The sequence below is a fragment of the Tinamus guttatus genome, unplaced genomic scaffold, assembly GCF_059628265.1.
Source record: "Tinamus guttatus ecotype Peru unplaced genomic scaffold, ASM5962826v1 Tinamus_guttatus_pri_ptg000025l, whole genome shotgun sequence".
In the NCBI taxonomy this organism is placed as follows: Eukaryota; Metazoa; Chordata; class Aves; order Tinamiformes; family Tinamidae; genus Tinamus; species Tinamus guttatus.
The window spans coordinates 3503438-3528166 of NW_028288559.1; the positions used below are offsets into that span (position 1 = coordinate 3503438).

The 24729-nt window shown below is 40.3% G+C and overlaps 1 protein-coding gene across 1 annotated transcript; it reads right to left on the bottom strand.

Moving 5' to 3' along the window:
* Positions 1–1498: 1498 nt before the first annotated feature.
* GLIPR2 (GLI pathogenesis related 2) lies at positions 1499–24562 on the bottom strand. The gene is made up of 5 exons (XM_010211647.2): positions 24523–24562; positions 13870–13978; positions 10097–10200; positions 3313–3390; positions 1499–2236 (listed from the first exon to the last, which is right to left on the bottom strand). The coding sequence occupies exons 1-5, from the start codon at positions 24533–24535 to the stop codon at positions 2076–2078; spliced, it is 465 nt and encodes a 154-aa protein (XP_010209949.1). The 5' UTR covers positions 24536–24562; the 3' UTR covers positions 1499–2075.
* Between the last annotated feature and the right edge of the window lie 167 nt (positions 24563–24729).

Here is a 24729-nt window from a genome sequence, read left to right on the forward strand (position 1 = left end):
GGTAGCGAAGGGGGTATTTACTGAGAGGTAGAGAGGGTACAGGAGAAACAAAACAAAACAGAAATGGGAGTTCAACAGAGAAGGATATGCCTATCCAGCTTTGGATTTAACTGTTAATTGAAACTTTATATAAAGAGATGATAGGCATTTTGATCTAATGTATGATTTCTGATTTATTAGAAAGGCTTGCTCCTTTCTTTCCTGGACTAGAATATTTGCTACTTTTTTCTTTTCTTTGTGTTATAGAAGTAATGATGTCATATGTCAATGTCTTAGAAGTAAAATTTCCAGATTTCTCAAAGATTGAGATAATAGCAAAGACTTGATAGTTCGTATTCAAAAATATTTAATTTCCAGATGTTTCATTTTATGTGGTAAATTCTTGGTTACAGCAAAAAGATTGTAACATACAGCACTGGAGTGACATATTAAACCATAACAATGCAGTTTATTACAACTGTGTAAACAAAAAGAAATATATCTGCAATGGCACTCTGTGAACCAAATTTTGGTATATAGAATCTCAGAAGTCAAGAATCTCAGAAGTCAAAACAAACACACAGGGAAAAAATCCCCAACTTAATATGAGAAAAAATTGTTTCCAGAATTTTTGCTTCTTGTTTTTAAGGAAACTACACCTTTGGTGTTTCAAGGTATCTGTCCACATTGGGAAATACTTTTACTATTATTTTAAGAAATCAACACAAAGTCAATTTCTCTCAATTATAACCACGTGAATATCTCCTACAGAGACATTACCAAAGAGGACAAAGGATCATTTGGTAATATTACTGTCTGTATAGTATGACACTTGCTGGAGGTATTCTCTGGGAAACAAAAGGCAAGATACTGCAAAGAAACATTTTTTTTACTCTCTGTAAGGCAATACTAATCAATTAGGAAAGATTACTTTATTTCCTACTGAAAACATACTTCCAAGTAGGTTTCTTCATAAAATCGGGGGACATAGGAGAGATTTCTGAGCCTGATGCCTTGAGCAGAACTGCTGCACCAGAAAGACATGCATTTCTTTCAGCTCCTGTGCAATATCAGTGACTCTACACAGATGTGCTGGCACCTTCTAGATGTCCGGTATTATATTTCTACCTATACCTATATGTGGGCCACTGAATTGTTCCCCTATTGTCTGACAAATGCACAGCTCTAGCTCCCAATTCTCTAGCTGCAAGAAGTCCCAAGACTGGTATTTCTTTGATTTTATTAGATGGCTTATATGCAAGGTACTGAGAACATTCAATAAATTAGAAAAAGCAAGTGCAAATATCTAAGGGAAAGGGAATATCTCATTTTCCTTAATGGAAGTAAACAATTTGATTATAAGACAATGTAGGTACTGTAAACTGGAAGATGGGGTCAGGACTTGAAATATACTTCACTTCAAGTATACATTAGGTGCTAATATTTAAAATCTAATGCTAAGAATAAAATATTTTTGGTAGCTTTCAGGTTATACATTAGAGTTTGCTTGATGGATACATTTTTGCTAGCAATATTTTAAATAGTGTTCAATGAGATTCCGTTAATAAAAACATACAGGTCTGAATTCCATTGCATTACATACATGTACCTTTCACTAGGAGGAATTTGCATATGTTCCATCTGTAGAGAACAGATCCCATAGTGACAAGAGGTATAGACACAGCTAAGTTACAGTTATTAAAAGATATTCAAAGATCTGGAATATATAATTACAAACCAGTATCTTCAGTTTACACAAAGCTATAAACCTGCTTTTTTAAAAAGACATCCAACATGTGCTGACTCACATGCTCACCCAGAGTTCATGCAAACTATTAAAAAAAAAAAACTTGCAAGCTCTTACCCTTTGCAAAATCTGTATATATTTCATTTTCAAATAAACTAGTGCTCCCTCGGAAACAAATGGAACTTACAGACAACAGACTGACTCAAGTAACTGCTCTCCCTGGGATAAGAAGGGAACAGCAGTATTGAACAAGAAATTTCATTTAATTGTACTTCACTTCAGACACTGTCAAGTCCAAAACCAGATTCATTTGTCATTGAGCAATCAGACTACCTTTAAAAAAGAAATCTTATTTTCTTGGAGGAAGAACATTTTCTTCATAGTAGCCTGGGTTTACTACATTTCCAGCTGGATCATATCTAGCCACCACAAATGTGGAACCATCACTAGCAGATGCTTTTCCGACTCCCATCTTTTTTGTATTCTTCCAAACCATTGCTGTGAAGTGACCTGAAGAATCAGGGAAAAAATGGATGCATTCATTTTAAGTACAAAATCTATAAAATTCTTTTTAACACCTGAAGAAGAAAAACAAAGCAGCATAGAAAATTGAATTGGTCTCCAACAGGAAAACAACCGAAGAACATGAAAAAAACCCTAAAGATCTAGCATTTTGACTTGAAAAGTACAATATTCCAAGTTCCATGTGCTATTTCCAAGTAAGAATATCTCCTAAGAAATTAATGAAAGAAATAATTTGATGAATATATGGTACCAAAAACTCCCCAGCAAACACCAGTCTTTACTCCCTGCAATATGATTGACAAAGAGCAGTACTGCCAAACACGCGTACTCTCTTGCTTTGAATATCTGACCCTCTCCAATCATGTCTGAATGGACAGCTATTCAAAATACCACTGTTTTTTGTGTTTTTTTTTTCCTTCTGTCAAGTTTTAACAGCCATTAGTTGTGCAGCTCTATCAATTGTTCCCCCTGTGAATAGGCAAACACAGGGAGAAATAAGTGATTTCTTTCCCCCCCCCATCTTAAACAAGCTTTGGAACATCTCTCGGACATTGCTCAAGGAACAATGTTCTTAGGTTCATTCAACATCAGATTACCAGTATACAGCCAATGGGCTGTGGCTGAGCTCCAAATCTGAAGTAATCTCTATGATTTCAGTGATGCACTTGGCAGAGAACACCGTCGTATAAATTTGATAGACGCCTGTATGATCTCAATTATATTTTTCGTAACTTCTCCGAATTAATTTGTCTTAAAAATAAGATGCCTTTTAAAATCACAGGCATTGAAGGGAAAAAAAATACTGCATTCATATACATATATATATATATATATATATATATATATATATATATAATCTTGCTTATTTGCTAATTTACTATAGTTCCCTGTTAAACCTTCTGTCATTTTCTAAAATTCCCTTGCAGAAATTCTTCTCCTTCCCCCACCCAGATTTTTTTTTATTAAAAAAAAATATTGCAAAATCCTGAAACTAGCAAGCTAATCAATTTCTTAAAATACAAGCTGCACTTTTGAAGCAACAATGCTTTGTTGGAACTTACCTGTCCCAGAAGAAAAACCTGGATTTTGGAAACTGTAATTTTTTATTTCACTGTACCATCTGTCAGCTACGTCCTTTCCTGAAAGGGAAAAGAAATCTGCTGTGGAATCATGACAGGCATAAACACACAAAAAAAGTAGCTCACTTAAAGCCTGGCCAATAAGGTCTTCTGTTAACAGTCAGCAAGAAATGTCCAACTTAAGACAATTTCTATAAACATGAAGAAACAGTCTTTTTACCAGGGAGAATTGCTGCAACATAGACAACATGGCAGTACATATTACCAGCCAAAAATTTATGGTTTCATAATAGCTGTTGCTATTCAGCAACAATGCCCAATGGCTTTCGTTAATGATCTCATACAATCAATTACATGAGCTCTTCTCAACATCATGAAGTAAAAAAGCAAAATCAAAATAGTCCATCAAATTCTTCACTGAAGTATCTATGTGGCCAGCATAATCTGTCTCAAATCCGACGCAGAGGACTTATTTAGGAGCCATATGCTCACACAGAGGTCATTCCACGCAGGGCAGATCTCTGCAGCAAGGTGCCCTTTGGTAGGATACAGCTGATGAAGAGGGCAGTACTTACACCACCACATCAGGGAATAGGACTACACACCAATTTTTGGCTGTGGTTAAAACTTTGCAGAGTTGAAATTAGAAGGGCTTTCAGAGAAGAAAGATTGGTGGGACACAGTGCCTGGATCAAGATGGGGGAGAAATCCCTTTTGTCTTCAAAGAAATGTTTAACCCTCTAGGAATTTAGCACTTTTTTTCCTACCCAAAAGTCTTCTGAAACTTTCAATGCCCTTTTGCCTGTTAGTGAAATTAAGGCACAAAGCTACACTAACCAAAGCCAAGGACGAAGAGAAGCAAAGCAGACAAGCTCTCAACTTAATGCTTGCTCATTTGTTACTGTACCACGGCCTCCTTAAGTGGTATCCTACTGTACACTGATGTATGAGCCGTCCACAGTTTACAGGACAAGACTTTAATTTAATATAACTGCTTTCTTGGTGAGCAAATTGAGTTTATGCAGCAGGCAAACTCTTCCTCATGTTGAGGGTGGAAGGCTCATTGTCTATTCTCTCCATTCCTACAACCTCATTTAATCACTGCATATTGTTCCCCTCTGAGCCAGGTCTGCACAACTCCAATTATTTCCAGAGGTTTTCAAAGTAGTGAAGAAATAGGGACTCTAAAGGGAGTCAGGAAGGAATTACGTCTTTGACCAAATAAAAAGTGACCAAGATGTGCCTAATTCCATTTACTCTCCCTTCCACTACTTGGGTTAACACTTCAGCTCTGCCTAAGAGGTAATGGCATTTTTGTGAAGTCCTTAGAGAAGCTGATGCTGACAGGTTTGAACCCCAGACTGGAAGGCGGTGAGGACATACCTGCCTAGTCTTGAATGAGTGCTCTGGCCACAGGGGTTCGACAGCTAGCACTAGAGTTCTACAGTTAGCTCCCACCAGCTTCTCCTTCTTGAGACGGGCCTGAAAATGAGCTTAAATGAGCTTTGCTAGGTTCTCTGAGCAAAAGAGCATACGGACTGTTCTCACAGAGATGCCTCCCATATGAGAATCCAAGTGTATGAAAACATCTCCTTACAGCTCTAAGCAGAATAAAGAAAATTAGATATTCAACATGCTCTAGTGTTCTGGAGTAAGTGCCACAAAGAATAAAGGGACTCAGAAAGCAACTGCTAAATATTCCTGCTTAGGACTTAAGCCCCTATGGCTTTCCACTTTGAGGCTCTCTGATTTAAGGTACTAGAGACAGACATCAAATGTACATGTGCCTAGGAGTTACCAAAAGGAAATCCTTGTGTCCCACATCGCCAGCTCATTTCCTCAAAGGCCTTTGCTGATCCCTGGCTGCAAAAGCAGTGCTATGAAAATCACCACTGACACAGCCAATACATGGCTGTAGGTCCCTGTGCGTGACAATGTTTGCCAAAGAAATAATCCATTCTTGTTTTGTGTTGAAGAGTTCGGGAAGCTGGGGGAAGACAGCAAGATGCTGTAGATCTGCAATAAATCAGGTAGAACAGACAACACAGAGGGCAGAAGCTCAGAGCAGAACCTGCAGATGTTGTGCACTCAAGAGTCAAACGTTATTTCTTTCCATTACCATTTTTTAGGAAATACTTGCATCAGACACTGGGGCAGCTCCAGGTTTTCCCCTGAGCTATATGGATAATGAAATTTCTACTGAGCACTCCAGGAAGTAAAGCATAAGGTCAGTCAACTTCAGAGCAAGCTGCAAAAGCTGCTAAGCCCACAGTCATGCAGAATGCTGGTCTCTGGTGGACTATTGGCAGCAGAACAGCAATGACTCATGCTTTGCTATTTTACAGAAGAAGAAGAAAAAAAGGCTAAAACTTATACTGTTCTAATAGTTAGACACTGAGCTGTTACATCTTTACATTTCAGATGTTTATGATTTCAGTCTGTTGGGATGATGTCGTTGTTAGCCTGACAACCTGGAGGTCAGAGTTGTCACTGAATACAAAACATTGAGTGAACTGCCATCACTATATAGGTTTATACACTGATAACTGTGAACTTATCTACACCACACTGCCTGCTTTGCTGGTGCTCTCTAGCAGAGCTCATTTATGTATTTTTCACACAAAGAGATAGCAAAACAACTATTAATTCCCGAAGTAAATAGGAATGAAAAGGAAGAACAGTATGTTCCTCCTTTTCATACACTCCTGGCCGAAACAACAAACCCCATCAACCTATTTTATGGCTAAATTTTAAAATGGAAATAAAGATTCATCTTTATGGGGGAAAAAGCAGGCATTAAAAAACCCAAGCAGATCATTCTATACCACCTTAGACTTCAAAACTATGGTGGACAAGATGACACAAAAATACGACAGCAGACACGACAGATCTTATAGGACACAGGTATTTTGTATGCACACCTGATTAAATGACTACAATATGTAAATAGAGCTTTACAGATGCAGGATCTGATTCATGGCACTACCAGCACATCACTCTCCTTTAATATATCATCGCGACAGTGTGAAAAGAGAAGTTCAAGCAAACATTAACCCCATTCTGTTTACTGTGGCTGTAAGAACTGTGTGTAGGCCTCTTGTCACAAGAGTTTAAATGCAAAATGGAAAGGTCACAAAACACGAGAAAGTTGTAACAGACACAGTAGCTCTGCTTTTTTTTAAAAAAACAAAACAAAACAACAACAAAAAAAACATTGTCATGTGAAAAGTTTATAACTGGTTAACTGAAGGAAGATGACAATGGCACGAAGCAAGGATACTCCAATCCCGTGCATGAAAGAAAGAGCATAGTAACACAGCCTACAATGCGCTAATTCCCAGCCTCAGTTGGAGAAAGTGTAGAGCATTACAGTAGCCAGGATGTGAAAGCCTCCTAGAAGCTGATGCCTGCCTGACTTTCGCAATGAATCCGTGTAGCGTTACATGGCACTGCCGTCATCCTCCTTGACGGAGAGGACCATTACATCACAGACCGTAAGAAACTAAAGATTCACTTGTTCCCAGCAAAAGAGAAAGTCACAAAAGGACTAGGCAGCTTTAGAAAGACTATCCTGAAACTGCGCTATAGAAAGGCAAGAGAATGAACTTTATCTGCCAGATGTCACAAGCCTGGGGTGATGAAGGGATTCCTATGTGAAATATGAGAAGATGGGGCAGTACCTAGTCATTAAACATGTTTTCCTTCCCCTGAAATATTTTTCTGCTGTATTTTTTTTCTCCTTTGGGGCTGGAAGCCCTCTAAAAGTTTGGGCTGGTTCTTTTAAAATACATTTCAATTAGAAGGAAAGAACATATACAAACAAAATCTCATTCCCATCTCTCATCACAGACTATAGCAGAAATGGTGGAAAAGAACATGCAGGTCTCTCCTACACTCCATACAGGTGCTTCTCTTCTGCAGTCTCACTGGCAAAAGCCATTACTATAAACCTGGTTGTTTTAAAATATCCCTTCTGCCTTCATTGCTGTAAACCACATTTATAGTTTCAACACTTTTATACAGAAACACAGTTTGGCTTCACCCTTCTCCTAGTGCTACCTGACCTACTTCAGTTTTAGGAGGAGTTATTCTGTTGACACCACCTTCTCAGAACAGTGCCAGGTATCTCAAAGCAAAGATGGGAATGGTGTTTGGATCATTTGTTCCTTATGCCATCATTTCTCTGCTGTTTTTCCTTATACTACAAAATACTTAAATCCTGAAGTTCTACCACTGAGTAAAGTTGCTAAAAACACTCTACTGAAAATAAAATCACTGCACACAGACATTTCTGTGTGAGGATGGGCAGCAGCATGGAGGTTTACTTAAAAAAAAAAAAATAGGAACCACGAAGCTCAATTTTTTCCTTGAGCACTTTTGCAGTCTCTCTTATCACGACCTCTCTTCCATTAGCCTCAGTGAGAACTGACAAATAACTATTAATACAAGACAGAAAACAGGAGATTTAACTTCCCTCAGAGACAACATATCTACCTAAATAGGAGTCATACAAGAAGTTCTATTAGTCAATCTTCTGTTTCTAAATTTCTCATCCAGGTCCTTTTTCCCCCATCAGCACCAACGAGCTACGAATGTGGCAAGACGAGCTAGGAAACATTTCTGGGAGAGCAAGTTCCTTCGGGGCTAGGGCAGAAGGCATCTGTGCCTCCTTGCCTACAGGTCCATGTCCAGACCCACGTTCTTCCCATCACTGTAAAATTTTGGGGACAATACACATTGAATTTCCCTTTTTTAATCTCAGATTCAGTAGCTGCAGTGTTTTCACGGGCAGTGTGGCATATTCACTGCAACACCATTAGCCTCGGACAGAATTTAGTCACCCAGTACTTGCCATTAGTCTCCTGATACATGAGAAATGACATGAGGCATCCTAAGAAAGCTGATATACTACAGCTGCCAAGGCAGGCTGCAGTCTCTAGCATTAGTGGCAACTGAGAGTTCACTTATTTGAGCATGGACAAGGAAAAATCTGACACATAGCAATTTCTAAAGGACTGGAGGGAGGAAACAGCTGTCTCCTATTTCTTGAGTTACAGGGATAAACACATTTCCAGCCACAGCTTTAGGCTGTGTAACTCCAAAGACCCAAATACAATTTAAAGGATTCTTGGGCCTGGAGAGGGTCATGCTAGAAGGTTGCTGTAGTTTAAAGCTTTTTTTTTTTTCCACCCCACACCAAAACAAAGAATGTATCTAGTGGCATTGCTACAGACCTGAACAAGAGTCAAAACAAACAGCAGCATTAAAAATTACCTTTTGGAGAGAATACGTGGTATACAGGAGGTTTACCGAGTTTTGCTTTATCCGGGAAGGAAGCTGGAAGAGGTTGGCTCCCTTTGCTAAGCCTCTGAATAGACCCCCTATAGCCTCCCTGAGTAGGGTACAAATTAACTATCTGGAACCAACTATATGAGAGAGAGAGAGGAGGAACGAACCAGTGACACAAATGCAAAGACCAAGGAGACAAAAGAAGAGCTTCCTATATAGAAAATGTAGCAAGCAAGGAAATAGAGTGACAATTTTACAGAACAGAGGAGGATGTAGCTAAAGTTTCTCAGCAAGACACTCAGTCCTGTAGATAAAAAAGAGCAATAAAACTGGTCAAAACTGGCAAGTTATGCATGGAAACAGAGCATAGACAAAAACAAATAAGATCCAAAAGAAGAGAGTTATTATATAATTTATGGAGGGATCTGTTTATTTTGTTTCTGAGCTTTCTAAATTAGAACTCTGTGACTCTTAACATTGGGAACGGAAGAACGAACCATTAGTATTAACAAAGAAGGAAGAATTAAGCTCAGCCAGTGAGTCACAGGCACTGCACAAACTTTGTCATACATCTGTGTTCCCCTGTATCATACCAAACTCTTGCTTCAGACTCTTGAAAAGGGCAAAATACCCTAGCAGTATCCCTGGGTATAAAATTCATTTACTAAATTCCCAGATCCTTTAAACAGAGTTTGCAGTCCACAGACAGAGCTTCCCCCTCCCCTAAACTGTATTGAAAATTCCAGAGGAAGACAAAAATAAAGAAAGCAAATGGTCACTTAATACCTGCCACCTGGTCTCTGAGCAAGCTAAGCATTAACCCTGCACAGTGGAAAAGAAAGAAAAGAATTGCCCATTGAGCACAGTTCTGACCCACCACAGGCTTTCAGTGTGACTGAAATTAAGCTTCTCGGGCATCCAAACTGAAGGTTGTATATTATATATACCACTCAGAATGTATATGGAGTATTTTCCTTGAAAAATGAAGGCAGTACTTGATAGTACTTGAGGAAAAGCAGTGCAGACTAATTGTAGCTTCCTTACACATTATCCTGTGTCATCTTGTTTTTTTTCTTTCTCTTTTTCCCCTCACCAACTGGAACTTCTGTTTGGTCAGCAATGGCCATTTCTCCACCTTCTTCACCACAGCGGGCGAGTGGACCACCCTCTCTTAGGCTCATTCAAACTAAGGATAAAGATGAAGAACAGGGTACTGCTGGCTTCCTTCTCTGCTACTTTGGACATAAAAGTAGCACAGCTTCTCTAGCACTCCAGACATCTCCGCAGTCAGCACAGACACTCCTGTGCTCCACATACCACCATCCCATTCTACAAACCTGGTTGGATTTTCAGAGCAGGGAAAATGCTGGTGCTTTCACAGCCAAGACATCCAATCAGTGTTCATGCTCTGAGACCAAAGTACTTAAAATACATCATTTATCTAATGTCTGCAAGACAGCAAATGAATAAAGTTTACCTGGTTGATCATAGGATGCCCAAGCTAGGTTTTCTCCACATTTTCCATTAGCAGACTCAGAGCTGTGTTTGAGGACCCTTGTGGTAGCCAGTTCTTCTGCATACCTAGCAAAGGAATCCACACATTATGTCACTGACCACAGCCAGAAGCAGGATGAGAGGTGGAAGAGGAAGGAACGCAAACCAGGAATGATATTAAGAGGAGTATTTAAGCTAAGTAACTCAGTTCCAAATCCCTGAGGCCAAGATGCTTTGATCTAGGAGTCAGGAAAAGAGAAGGTCTAGAGGTCCAGGCATTTTCTCCATCCTGCGTAAGGGCTTGTCTCACTATGGAGCAGGGTCTGGAAGAAGCCATGTCCAGAACCCTTCACCATTTTCTGCCCACATTTGAGAAACCCCCAGGGTACCCTCAGCTGCAGCAGGTAGATAAATCGAAGCACCTGCAGGAGTTGCTACAAGTGCCAGCTCCTCATGTTTCTAGGGCACTGCATGGGAATCACTTGCAAAGAGATGATACGACTTAAACGAGAATATAGGTGAAGGCTTCATAAACTCGGGAAAGAGCAGAAACCAAACCCTCCCAACCAGGTTAGGTCAATGATTTGCTGTCAAACCAGAAGGGCAATTCCAGGATACATTTGCAGCAGCCTATCCTGACCTCTGCAGTGACATATCCAGCAGAATAAAAGGTGCACTTAAGACAGTTCTGGCTGATAAGCACAGACTTGCTGCAAGCACTGCGAGGCATAAACTTAAATGTTCCTGATAAATAGACTGATGCAGGGATTCAATCAAAGCAAGTGTTTTTTTTTTAAAAAAAAAAAAGAAAAAAAAGAAGAAGCTTACATTTGAAAATGAAAATGAAAAAAAACAACTCAAAAAAACTCCCAAATATAAAACTGAGAAGAATATGCCAAGCAGCAGTACTGAGAGAAGGACAGTAGTATTGAAGAGAAGGGGACCAGATGGAAAATCTCAGGTAATAATTGTGTATACTTACAAAAGGATACACAGCACTGTTTTATAGAAGGTAACATGTACAAGAGTGTAGTAAAACAAAAAATACTTTGCACAACAGGATTAACAAAAACATCCTGTGTAAAACGTAATAATTCTCTTATTCAAAACTGGAAAGGCTTCAGCACAAAGACAGTGAAAGTGGAATGACCATTTGCTGTTTCTCACAGCAAAAGAAAAAAAGGAGTCAACACATATAACCATTACATAGTAGATTTAAAATCAACTATGGCAGTGTCCTTTTTCACACATTAACCACTTACTGGAACTCATCACACAGGATGATGTGGCCACCAAAGCATATGTGGCTTTGAAAAAAAATGGACAAATTTATAGGGGGTAAAAGTCATAAGGGTGTATTAAATACAATGAAGATGTAGCCTGATGCTTAGGAAATCCATAAGCAGCAATTTCCAGGAGGAAATAATGGGGGAAGGACCAGTACATTTGCTCTGTTCTGTTACTTCTTATCTTCCCTCCTGGCACCTGCCAGAGACAGGATATTGGTCTAGGGGGACACTATGGCCTGAGTCAGCATTCTAGCTATTAGGTTCTAATTTCCTTTTGCCCTGTTCCTGTCCCCTCACTAAGAAGAGGAGAGCATTTTGGTGAGCCTGCAGCAAAATTGTTTTGTTTAGAAATAATGAAAGCCTCTCAGTTGTTAGTCTGCTAGATCCTGAACTAGATAATCCCCTCATGCCCTATAATGCTGCAATTCTGAGATGTTTCTCTGCAGAGATTCACACATTCAAAGCGAAAGGCAAGCCTGGAACAAAGTAAATATAGCATGTGGACAAAGTTGCCAAGCATTTGAGGCAAAGGATATGATTAATTTGCTCTAGGTCAGGCATCCGAAAGTTTGATGTCTGAATCTGAGGCCTTTGGAGATAAACAAGTATCTATGGAAGGTGACTCACCTCATCCTAAAGTAGGGAGCCAATAGTCAAATCATCTAATCTGTCTCAGTTCTTGAGACAAAAAATAGTAGGAAACAGACCATTTTCAACATGGACAGAGAAGTACAGCAAATACGAGAAGTTACAGATGACTGCTACCCTTACTTTAAGTCACAGAGCACAGAACATTTGCATTAAGGATACCAGATACACCTAAATAAAAGGTGGAGCTCTTTCATAAATTTAGATTGTGAAAAATCTGTCTTGAAATATATCATTTCTTATATTTGATGTCTTCTATTCAGTCATTTCTGGCTCCTGTTATCTGCCAGTTCCACCAGTCTCTGAACAAGTCTCTTAGCAGTTAAGTCACTAACTTAGCAACTAAACACAGGTTTCCTGCTGTTATGGTTCACAGTGAGGAGGCTCAGCTGGGACCAGAGAAGACTGTGAGGAATTCCAGAAGGACCTAAAAATACCCAGCAAGGGCAATAGCAAATTCAGAGATAAGTGTGGAGCAATGTACATTTGATAGGCTAATCTGAACTATTCACACAAACTGTTTTGTTTAAACCAACTGTAACCACTTTGAAGACACAAGTGCCATTGACTAGGCAATGAAATCTCTTTCTTGCTGTGAGGCAGCAAGTGAAAGAAAAATAGATACAAAACAAACCCTTGAAGAATAAGAAAGAAAAACCCAGATTACAAAGGCATGCGGATGAGTCATTGTCATTCCTTCTCCCAGAACACTGTATCCAGTTATCCTGTGTCTCAAAAGAATGTGCATGTGTGGGGGCGACGGGAAAGGACAGAGGAAGAATCTGCCCGCTACCAAAGGACAAGTCAACACACCATGTACAGTGTGTTGGACAGGACAGTATTTGCTAGAGATTTCCGATCTAGGAATGAGGGAGATGCATCCATGCAGCAGAGAGCACCACGCTGAGACAGTAAATCAAGCTCTGCAACCAGTATTGTATCTGCAGGAATGAGGCTGGCCACTAGCTAGCTATAATGAGCTGGGAAGACATTTGATTTCTGAATAATTTAATGAGCATTTTCTCCATCACATTTCCTTTGTTTTATGAGTTCTTCTTCAGCCTGAAGAAGAGAATATCATGATAGATTTTTCAAATACATCTTTGAAAACATTGCTGTAAAGGGAAACTAATTCATCTCTTTGTTGGCCACAGCAAAGAGGGCAGGAAATAATGGGCTCAAATTTCAGTAAGAAAAACTTAAATAAGACAGTAATAAGAACTAGCTAAGAATAGCTCCACAATACATTAAACGGATCAGAAGTTGTGGAGACTTTAGCACTGGAAAACAGGCAAGACTGTTCTAGTATGTCAAGAGGGACAGAAGGGTATTGATTCTGCACTGAGGGCAGGAAGACAGACAATTTGATTTCCTCAAGTTACTTCCCCTGCTTCTATTGAGCTTAGACCAGTCATCATTTCCCACACTGAGAAAAAGCTGCTTTTCCTACTATTTCAGCTACAAAGGCTGTTCTCTTGCAGGTGACAATACACCACATGACCCAGGTAGTGGTGAAGCGTATTTTATGAAAATCTCCTCAGCAAAGGAGAAAGCACATCAATGTAGACAGATGTAGCCCACATCTGGAAGAAGTTGCAAGAAGATCTGCACCATTGAGATGACAAGTTTACACATGAACAACTGGTGTTATGTGATAGAAAAAGAGATGGATGAGGGTGGAAAGAGAATAAAGCCTCTCCACACAGAAAGTCTTCATCGAGTATTAGCATGTCAAAAACACAAGTATATCTCCAGTATGCACAGTCGGGCCATAAAAATGACAGAAATCTCATTACAGAAAAGAAAGGACTGAACTCACTGTTGTGCTCCTCTGTTCAACTTCTTGCAGAGTTTTAATGGGGGGACTCCATGTTTCTTCCGGTAGTCATTGTGCGCTTTCAAGACCTCCTCAGCAAATTGTTTGGAAGCTGAAATCACATTAAAAAAATAAAGTCAAATAAAGACATCATTGAAAAGAGAAAAAGCATACCGTGTGAAGCTGGTGCAGGTTGGACTGTTTAGTGGAAAAACAGAAGCACACCACTTCCATTACTTTCCTGAGTAGAAGGAAATGTGCCATTAAATACCTTCCATGCAAGAATTTTAAGTGACACTTCAAATGGGGCAGTATAGATCCATTAAAGGTTGAAAAAAAGAGTAATTCTCTTCCTCAAGGAAGCAAAGGTTAGTATAACCGATTAAGATAAAAGGTTAGTATAACTGATTTTCATTTTAAGATTAATTTGCACTGCATGATCATTGCCAAGAAGTTTCAGAATAAATTAAAACTAGGTTCTTTGGGAAGGTGCACTAGAAGAAAGGCAAGTCATCTTCATTTTGTACAAGAATTGTCTATACTCATCAAGACACTGTCTAAGGCAAACTGAGATTCTAAAATGTGTAGAAGTATCCAAACACTTTGAAACATGCATCATTCTTATTACCTATGTAGCACAAATTCTTAGCTCAAAATACACCTCCTTTCAAGATATACCTGTCACAAGCAGCAAGTGGCAGCAAAGGAAATAGTTGCTGAGGAGGATTTTTTTTTCTGTGCTAGTTGTGTATTTGGTAGACAAATGAACTCGGAATTTACTGCAAATCTTTAAAAGGGCTCACACTTGTGCCTCAGCAAACCTGGCAATTTAAGTAGCCTAAGGCAGAGGAGTAGTGACAAGTCACAGGGACAAACCACAAGTAATTCATTGACAGCAACTTCGTGTTACCACTCATCACACCTTTGCAGAACTTTCCCAAGCTCCACAGAAGAAAAAAAAAAAAAAATCTTCCCTGAAGATGCCCCATGGAGTTTTCTGCTTTAAGAGATATTTGTAATCTGAAGAGGGTGTTTGGGGAGAGACACGCATGGATACAGCTTTAAAACAGAAAGACACCTTTCAGTTTTTCTGTACTGCTGTAACTTCTGAACAGGCTAAGATATATTCAGATGTCAACTCTGCATTTACAGTGGTCAGATTTCTACATTTAATAATGAATTACCAGCTCTATTTTCAAATATCCTAATTACCAGGATTCCCATCACTTTGCTTCTAAAATACTTTCACGGCCCTGATAGACCTCATGTCTAGACAGTTTTTCCTGTTATTAACCTTTCTTTTCCAAATTCTTTTCGATACTATTGATTCTAACAACTATAATCAATAATTTATAAGGTGTATACTATTCTGTTATTTTTAATGATGTGTTTTCCCCCAGTGCAGCTGCCCATTTGCAAAAACCATTATTGTAACTTTTTCCAAAAGTAATTACCCAACCCACAGTCATGCTTTAAGCTGTTCTCAGAGTTCCCTCTAATTTCCCAATAGCTTTCAGATAATACGTCAGCCTAGGGCAAGTTCAACATCCAAATACACACAGGAAGTTATTATTGTTTATCTCTATGCTTCATAACTTTTGGATGCAGTTTGAATCTGGGTTGATCTTTTCTGAACAAAAGCATTAGTGCAGACATAGATCTGACATTCTCAATCAACATGCTTTCATGCTAGATCCTTAGGTACAAATTGTTGGCATAAGGTGCCTAGGAATTAAGCAGAAGGAGTTATTTTGAGTGATAAGAGATGTGTCCACCAGCTCTCTCCTCCTATGTTTTCCTTTCCACATCCCACCTTTCCCTTCAATTTTAATGAGCCATAACAGGCACATAAATTGCACATCAGACCTCCACTTTGCTTCTCAAAAATCTATATACCCTTTGCTAAAAAGTCTGTCACATCGTTCTTACTATGATTGCTCCTAGCCCACGGATTCTCTTAGGCCAGAAGTCTTAAACCTCTCATCTCCTGTATCATGGGGCAACATCGCCTACTTTCAAGCCTTTTGTCACAGGCTACTGAGAAAAGCAAGACTGGTAGCTCGACTTCATTGTGCTGAGGTTTTACATCTACAGCAGGGATAATTTAAGACATCCTACAAATCAAAGAAGCTGATATACAAGACATTAGCACGTGATGCAGTTTCTACAAGCTTCATTTTTCTGCACAAGACCAATTTAGAGCTTAGGCTGACATAACCTAGGTCTGATATTTGATGTGCTCAGCATGAAATAGTAGATAAATAATCTGACCTGCAAAGGTGAAAGTTTATTCAACTTATTTGTTTCCAATTACAGTAATAAAAATCCAACTCTGGAAAAAAAGCTAAAAGTGCACTGAAATGCAGATTTTGTCAGTTGTCAGTCCATCCCAATCCAGTTCTGTATTTAGATTGTGACTTACCAAGACTAAAGAGTCATGGACATGACTTGAGAGTTTCTTCAAGCCATGGCCGACAGCTTTGCTGTGCCTTGAGACCCTCCATTCTCCTTCTTCCATTCCTCAAAGGTGGTTGCTACAGAAACTCTTATCTACCATGACTCAAGCTTATGTGCTACTCTCCTCTCTCACTCTCTGCTTGTGCTGATGTGTGGGGAGGGACTCCAAACTGCCAAATACGCTTCAGCTTTGTTTAGGAAGATATGTTAAGTTTTTCCATTTTATCCATGTTCCATATACTGAGTAGCCAGGCAATAAAAGTGAGAGCTAACAGGACTTTTCAAGCTCCCACCCTGATGTGAACAACTTCTCAAACATCTTTGGAGATGTACTTTTTTTTTTTTTTTTTTTTTTTTTTTACTTCACATAAACTGCATAAGCTGCTAAAATACAGTATTTCCTAATGTCAGAAGCTATTTCAGAGCATGAATCATTATATATCTTTTTAAAAATTTTATTTTAGAAAAAGCTATTTAATACAGTTGCTTGTTTCTCATTATCCACATTTTCGCTCTTGTGGAATGTCGACTAAGATGGACAGTACATGTCATTGAATTTCCAGGCTATGATGTAGTATAGAGCACACCTTGCAGTTATGTTTTCTGCCTTTCGCTGGTTCTGTTGATCAATCTTGAGTGACCATGGAAAAGTGATCAGAGGCAACCAGGCAGACTTTCCCTCATGAGATTTACTATACAAAGTATTCTGTTTCTCCATTCTGTCACTTATCTCTAAGCTGAACCAATCTATTCAATGTTTTTCATATGAAACGCTCCTATTCCCTTCTTCTCCAAGCCCCATCTTCTCTGTTCTTTTCTTTGCTCAACTTGACTGAGTGAATTATCTGAACGCACCTTCCATAGTACTAGGTGCTTTGCATCATATTTGCAGCTATCAGCTGGTCCTATAGCATTGGTCTTTCAGAGCTGAATGATGACACGTGGGGAAAGGTAACAGTGACATATTCCGCAAAAAAAGGAAACCTCTTCACTCAAGACCTACACAGTAGAAATTCAGGTAGCCCTGAGTTCACTTGGGAGCCACAAAACCAGGCCAGGCATACTCTGGATTATTAGAAATATCGCACTTTTTTGTAGCTAAGTATCTACTCCAATTATTCAAAGGAACACAACAGCAATTTCTAGAAGCATCATTTTTGTCTTCTCAGTGGTCTCTGTCCTACAGCTTATGGATTAATCTTCACAAGCAACTTTGCACTCTCCATACACACTAAATTTTCCTATTTAGTCTTCAACAGATAATTAACATATAACGCAGCCAACAAAAAGGAACCTCATGCAGAATTCTACACAAATTCAATCCAGCTTTGAAAAATGCTCTCTGATGTCCTGCCTCATTCATTTTTGTCTTACCTTCTCATACATACTTGTTTATCTACTTGCTTCATTGCAATAGTAAGAGGTTTGAGTTAATTGAACCTGTTGGACAAAATCCATATTCATTCAATTGTCGAGGTTTCCTCTCCACCAAACAGGCAGCTTAGTAACTTCATATCATCATATCACCACATAGCATAATACATAGTTCTGCCTCATACCCAATTTGAGGCATATTTATGAGAATACAAGACAGTTGGTGTAATAACATTTCAGTGCCATTAGGCATGTCACTATTTGATTGCAAATTCTATTCTTGTTATAAGAGAAAGTGTTTATTACTTCCTCACTTAAAGCCTTTTATTGACTGTAGGCAATTGGCTCCCTGATTAAAAAGGAACACCTGGTGAACTGGAAACTGCACTGCTCTGAGAGGAAGTGGAGCCTTTTGTGATACAAGAATAGAAAAAAAAATGGAAGAAAGAAAAATCAAGTCTCATTAGCACAGTCTTGAGCACTGACAAAAGCAAGTTCACTTTCCTTTGGAAGGAGAGAAAAAAGGAAAAAAAAAAAAAGAAAAAAGAAAGAGAGAAGTCCAATGCTTCTAACCCCTCTCCTCTCCAAACAATCTGATCAATGAGCCTGCCCACAGGTAGGCGCAGGAGTGGTCATTGTGCATGGCTAGTAGTCACTCGCAGCCTTATATCTAGAGAAGCCACGGCTCGCTTTGCATATGAGAGATGAGAAAAAGTATTATTTTTTACTGCTATTCTACCTTAGGGGACAGCTAAATGATTATAATCAAGCCACACATGCAGGGACAGTCTCGTGTAAGGAATAATGCCGTAATGCATTGCTGAATGCTTTAACTAAGCTTTAACTAAGTCCACTAAGGACTGGAAAACCCTAGACAGTTAAAGAGTTAGTTGATGACTTGTTTAAAAGGCTAAATAGTCCCTCTCATTACTAAGGTCTTCAACTCTTAAATTGAACTGCCAAGCATACAGTTCCTAGAGCACATGCTTCCAAACAGGAAGTCCCATGTGGCATGAATGGGTCAGAAATGACCACATTCTGTAGGAGAATATGAAGCAATCTTTTCCTTTTCTTCTCCTCCTCCTTCCCCAATGTCAGGTCTGTGGAAAGTTTTTAATTACACTAAATTTACGAACAAACAAGATGCAATTATATTCACAAGTGAGCAACATCCAACCCAGACCTCCTTACTACCAAATTGGTGCTTCTGCCCTTAGGTTGTGATTCTACCTTAGGCCAATATGAGGGCACGTCTACAGCAGGAGGCTATGCTTCTCCACAAGGAACAACTCTCTAGTCTTTTGCAAGGCACCAGATACATTTGGATCTGCTAAGTTGAGTGATTTTTGCTGGTGACTTAGTTTTGGATGATATGTATTCTACCACTCTTAGAGATGTGAATGCAATGTTTCTAAGGCCAGCAATAGCGAACTTTGTTGGTACCCAGTAAGAATTTTATTTTATATAGCACCATGGCTGACTTGTGCCAGCTGAAATCTCAGCAAACTGAAGAGCCTGGCACTTCTAGTGCACATCCTGCCATCTTGTACCTCTACCATTTATGTTCTGCTAGTGCTAGGGGTAGACAAATCTGAACTAGCTTTAATCTCATTAGCTCCAATACCCTTGACACAAAAGCAAGGTGGGAGGGTATCCAAGCCAGTGGAGCATGCTCAAAGTGCTTATTTATTCACCTCTCTGGAGCATGGAAATACAGCATTTGCAGTGCACATCTCTTCTGATCCCTAATAAAAGGCATGTAAAGTCACCTTTCCATGAGCCCAGACAAGGCAGGGAGTCACAGAAAGAAACCCACCAAAGAGTTAACTTTAAAGTTGGCAAGCACAGAGGATATAAACAAAAAACATATTCAATAATTTCTTAACATCCACCTATCACAAATTTTCATGAGAGTTTTCTCAAAAGTACCACCTCTGGGTACTATTACAATATGAATCCCTTAATCCCTGTATTTGTACTTATGAAAGGATATAGGGACTTAATGAACAGACATAACCCATTTCAGTTTAGTGACAGGGAAACAAATGCAGAGATAGCCCTCAGCCTAAATTAGAAGCTGGCTTCCAAACCCTGCCACTGCAATGATGCTATGGCAAGGCTTTGGCAGGACACAGTTATCTCACTGCTTCATAATATATCAGCCAAGGAAGAGCATGATTTCTATGCAAAGCTGAGATTCAGTCTAGTAACTTCAGTTCAGTCAACATTAAATCTTATTTATGGTAACCTTAGATAGGTTCATACTGTCTTCCTTCAAAACACCCAGAGTATTTTTATAGTCTCTTAAAGGGTCACACATACTTGCACAAGGGCCAAGTCTGAACCAGAAGTACTAGCCACATGCTTGGCCTTACCTCATCCACCTCAGCAGGGCCACACAGCCCAATTCAGATATAGTTCCTATTCAGACCTTCAAAGACTGGCCAGAATTTGCTTACATCTGCCTGTAAAAACACAATGTCGATATGCTCCACCTAATCTCTTGCAGAACAGAGTGCCCTTTACCAAAGCAGCTATCTAAACTGTCCTTCTGGTCTGTAAAGATACGCAAATAACTCGGCAGCTACAGTTAGAAAATTCACTTTCCCATATTTCCTTTTTCCTGCACATAGAGAAAAAATACAGTAAATTAAAATCCAAACGGGACAGAAACTACCAGCTGTATTGATAAAAAGCTAAGGCCTTGGCTTGAATGTTTTCAATGATTTTCTGTATTATTTTTTCCCATTCTTAACTAGATTAAGAAAGAGGATTTCTTAGAGGATTCAGAAGAGAGAGATATCTTGGGAACTGTACTATTACAGCCCTTTTTTGTGAGACCCGTGATGTTTGGTTTACAAGCCTTGAGCATTAGGAGTTAATACTACTAGTCCAACATGATGGGGGAGTCACTGCACTTGCAAAGGACGGTGGCTGTGTAACAGGTCTGCGTTTCCATCCACTCTTGCTCCCCTGCCAAACCTGTGGTTGTACAGCACACAAGTGAAAACGAGGCCCAGAATATTGCTTGCCAAACTCTGATGCCCTCCTGGCAGATTTTCTGTATTTACAGTCCTTGAGGTACATATTTAGCAACTTCCACACAGAAGAACTGGGAAGGGTTTTTTTTTTTTTTTTTTAATTGAATTGATTCAGTTGATTTTTGAAAGCCACTTTTCATGTTACACCTCAAATTCATTTTTATGAGACACAGCCAGTAAGTGGCATTAATGATATGTTCAGCAAATGCCCTAATGTTACCACACACGTATGTTTTGTTGCTACTAGTTATTCATTTCCTCCTTCACTGCGGGACCAGTAAAAACAGCCAACACAAAATGTGCTGCCATTTTAGCAGCTGGAGTGTAACGCATCTTCAGAAAATGAACAGGCCTCATTTCTGGTAGCTCTGAACTTTTGTTAGGAGCTGCTACAGATGCCTCACAGTGAGATTCGAAAGCGCAAGTTCACATGGTGCATTCATGGAAGATGGAGTTCAGTGCAAAAAACACTCCAGTCCTTTTTACGGTGCTCCAAGATGCATCATTAAAGTTAAAAATTCTTCCAAGGCACATTAGCAAGCAGCAAGGAAAACTGCTCTGACTTTGGCTCCTGTCTCCTCTTTTTCATGAGAGCTTTTCTTGGCCCTTCTTTATTTTAGTATTGACTCAACTGGCAACACAGAGGGTAACTCCCAGCTCTTCCTCTGGAGACCCACCCACACACAGCCAAAAAAAAAAAAAAAAGAAAAGAAAAGAAACCCCACAAAGAGGGTATCCAGTATTTACTGATCCCTTTCTTGCCTTTCTTGGACAGAGTGCTTTACCACGCTCTATAGCATACATATGTGTTTAGCATACATATCTGGCATACCGATAGTCAGAAGTCACAGAGCAGCTCCCTTGCCATCGCCCCCGCTTGGTTCCCTCTCAGTGAGGGAGGGAAGGAGGGGTCTCTTCCCCCAGCGCAGAGCGACTTTCCGCAGCCTTTTTCGGCCGCCTTTTCCAGCGCCCTCGGCACAGCTGCAATCCCAGCCCTCCGCGGGAGTGCTGGAGCGGAGCAGGCCGCAGCTGCTGCCCCGCACACCCGGCACAGCTGCCTTCGCGGCGGCCCCTCGGCGCGGAGGTGCCGCGGCCCTGACGCAGGGCCCGGCCCGGCCCACGCCGCTCATTTCCTGCCAGAAGATGCTCGGCGGCTCCTCCGCTTCGGGGTCTGCGCTACCTGCTAATCCAAACGCCACCCCAAAAAGACAATCCTGGTGGGAACCTGCGCCGGGATGGGAAGCCCATCTCCCAGAGTTATCCTCCCAGGAGGCGTTTTTTGAACCCTGGGGAGGTGGTTTCGCTATTAATTTGGTTCTAGCAGCCTGCAGCTTCCACAGGAGAGCTGAGTCAGAGGTATCCATTTCGTCAAACATTCAGTTTTGTTAGTTGAAGGAAAAGCAGTGCTGAGTTTCTACATCTAGCAGAGAGGAGAACATTGCTTCAAATATAATCCAACATCTGTTAACAACACGCTATTAGAGAGCTTTTATCCAAACACATTCAAAGGCCTCTGAAGATTTAAAACAACCGATTTGCTTGTCTGGGGATACTTATATCTCAAGACAGGTTGACTGAAGATACTAAGCTAAAGAAACTTTTCTGAAGATATTTATAAGGTGCCCTTAATTTCACACCTTCAGGTAATCCACCTTTTTATTGATGGCAGAGAGGAGAGGGCGAGCCTGCTGTTTGGAGGTCGTGGAGACATCAGGTCCCACATGGCTACATTTCCCTGCAGCTGCACCCATTCTGCGTCCTTTAGCAGGATGAGCAATTTTACCCAGCACGTAAAGGAAGTTGTGCTCACTGAATGGGCGAGAGCAGCCCCTTGGAAAGAAAACAACATGGAATGACCTAGGAGAACAGTTTAAAGTTTCAATGCAATGGAAATGGCAGATGGAATTGAGTCAAAAAAACATTGTCCAGAAAGGGTTTCAGTTTTATGATTCACCCCAGAGATAGTCAGCCAGCACATAATGCTAAGAGACAGTCACCTTAACCCAGTTAACTACTGATATAAAAAGCAAGATACATGCAACAACAACAACAAAAAATAAGCATACACTTAGATCTCAATCTCTATTTGTACAGTAACATTTTTGCTTATCTAAGGATAAGCAAAAAATAGCTAAGCCCTAGCAAAAGGAATTTCAAGTGTTGTTCCTTTTAATTTTGGAACAAACAGCTGATGTTCAGCAATGAATGTGGGGGGTGGGATATAACAGTTCAGTGAAACAGTCACTACCTTATGACTGTATGAGAAACTTGTGAACTGTGACTGCACACACATTAATGCAAGACGAGATTTTATTCATTTTGGAATCAGGAGGGACACAATATAAACATTTCCACTTCTCCTGGCCAACTAACTCTGCTAATGCAACACACAGCTGCTAGATTTATCCAATAAATAAAGATACCAATAAGGATTCCTTTACCATCAAGGAAATAATGAACTTGACACTTTTGAGTGACTACAGATATTTTAATTACTGTAAGGTTATGTACTGAAGCCTAAAACATTTGAAAACATCTGCAGTTTCCAAGGCAGAGGACCTGGACTGGTGCTATGTGGTGCTCAGCCTGGTTTGGGTGTTACACTAGTGCTATATACTGTTTCAGCACAAGCTTTCTTAAGAGAAGCCCTTTAGTAATGACATTGCCAGAAAGGCTCAGAACATGTATAGGATGCTGTTACCTCCATTTAAAAAAAAAAAAAAAAAAAAAAAAAGCAAACAAACCAACAACCAGCCCAATTTGAGACCTCTTAAAGAGTTCCCTAACAAAATTTTCATCAGTTTTCACTGTAAGATACTTGCATTTTTTAAAGTGGAAACAAGTAGTAGATTCTACAGAACATGTCCTAGACATACTGCTTATGTATAAGTATGCCAGCAGGCTCCAAATTGCCTTGTAAATACCAACCACAGGAATAAAAAGCTGCCAGCCAGTCCCACCACAGCGGTGGTAGATGAGCACAGGTTTTCAGACTACATCCCTGCTTTTGTCTGACAGCCCATCCGACTCAGAGACAGATCACAAGTCAAACAGGGCCGAGGCAAAAAGAGCTGCAGTGACGAGCTCCCTTCTTCAGGCCTCTGACTTCTAAGGGACTTTAGATGAGTTTTCCTCCACTTAGCGCACTTGTAGCATGTGAGATCTCAGTACAGGGACAAAGAGTGACAGCTGGGCAATGAGCCAGGCTGCGAGCCAGGCTGCAATCCACGCTCAGCAGAGATGAGCGAATCCTTTGCCTTTACAATAACCCTCACAGCTCTGCAGAAACCCCTGAGCTCGGCAAAGTCAAAGACTCTACTCAGTTAAACTGTAACCAGTTAAATCTAAGTCCTTCCAAACAGAAAATCAATAAAAATGCTAATCTCTATGTTTTGAAGGAGCATTTTATTGCCATCTGCAACTTAGGAAGCTTTGATAGACAGCTAGTGATGTTTTTAAAGCTGCAGTGTTTACAATTTTTCTGAGTGCCAGACTTTATACAGCAAAGTAGTGCTTTTATTAGATCCAAAGCATGAACTGTATATAAAATACAGCTACTTTTCTTCCATGTTCTGTGGTTTTGGGGGGATTTTCCCCCCTTTTTTATCTAACAATTGCCTTTCATTGTGTCATACAGAAGGCTCCTCCCAGCTCAGACCACGCACTAATGAAAGCAGCTTTCTTCCAGCAAAGCCGCTATCGTTGCAGCAATGCTTTTGGAGCACAAAACCCAGGCAATGGCATGGAAGAACACGCAGCCGGCTGCACCGAGGTGCCTGCTCACCTGATTTCCCCATGGCCAAGTCTTGGATTGCCACCTGATGCCGCCTCCGACGAGCGCTGGGGATGAGCGGCGGGAATCCCAGCGCAGCTTGAGCCCTCTGCCGCGGCCGCCGCTCCGCGCTCGGCGGGAGGAAGCTGTGACCGCCCCTTGGAGGAGCCCAGCGAGCCTGCCCATGCCTTATAAGGCAGAGGGACACTTCTCTTTTTT

Excerpts from the sequence above, each read along its gene's own strand:
- GLIPR2 (XM_010211647.2), bottom strand. Across the intron at positions 10,201-13,869 it reads TTGAACAGAGGAGCACAACA|GTATGCAGAAGAACTGGCTA; the intron begins GTGAGTTCAGTC and ends TTCCTTTGCTAG. Across the intron at positions 2,237-3,312 it reads AGGTTTTTCTTCTGGGACAG|GTCACTTCACAGCAATGGTT; the intron begins GTAAGTTCCAAC and ends CTGATTCTTCAG.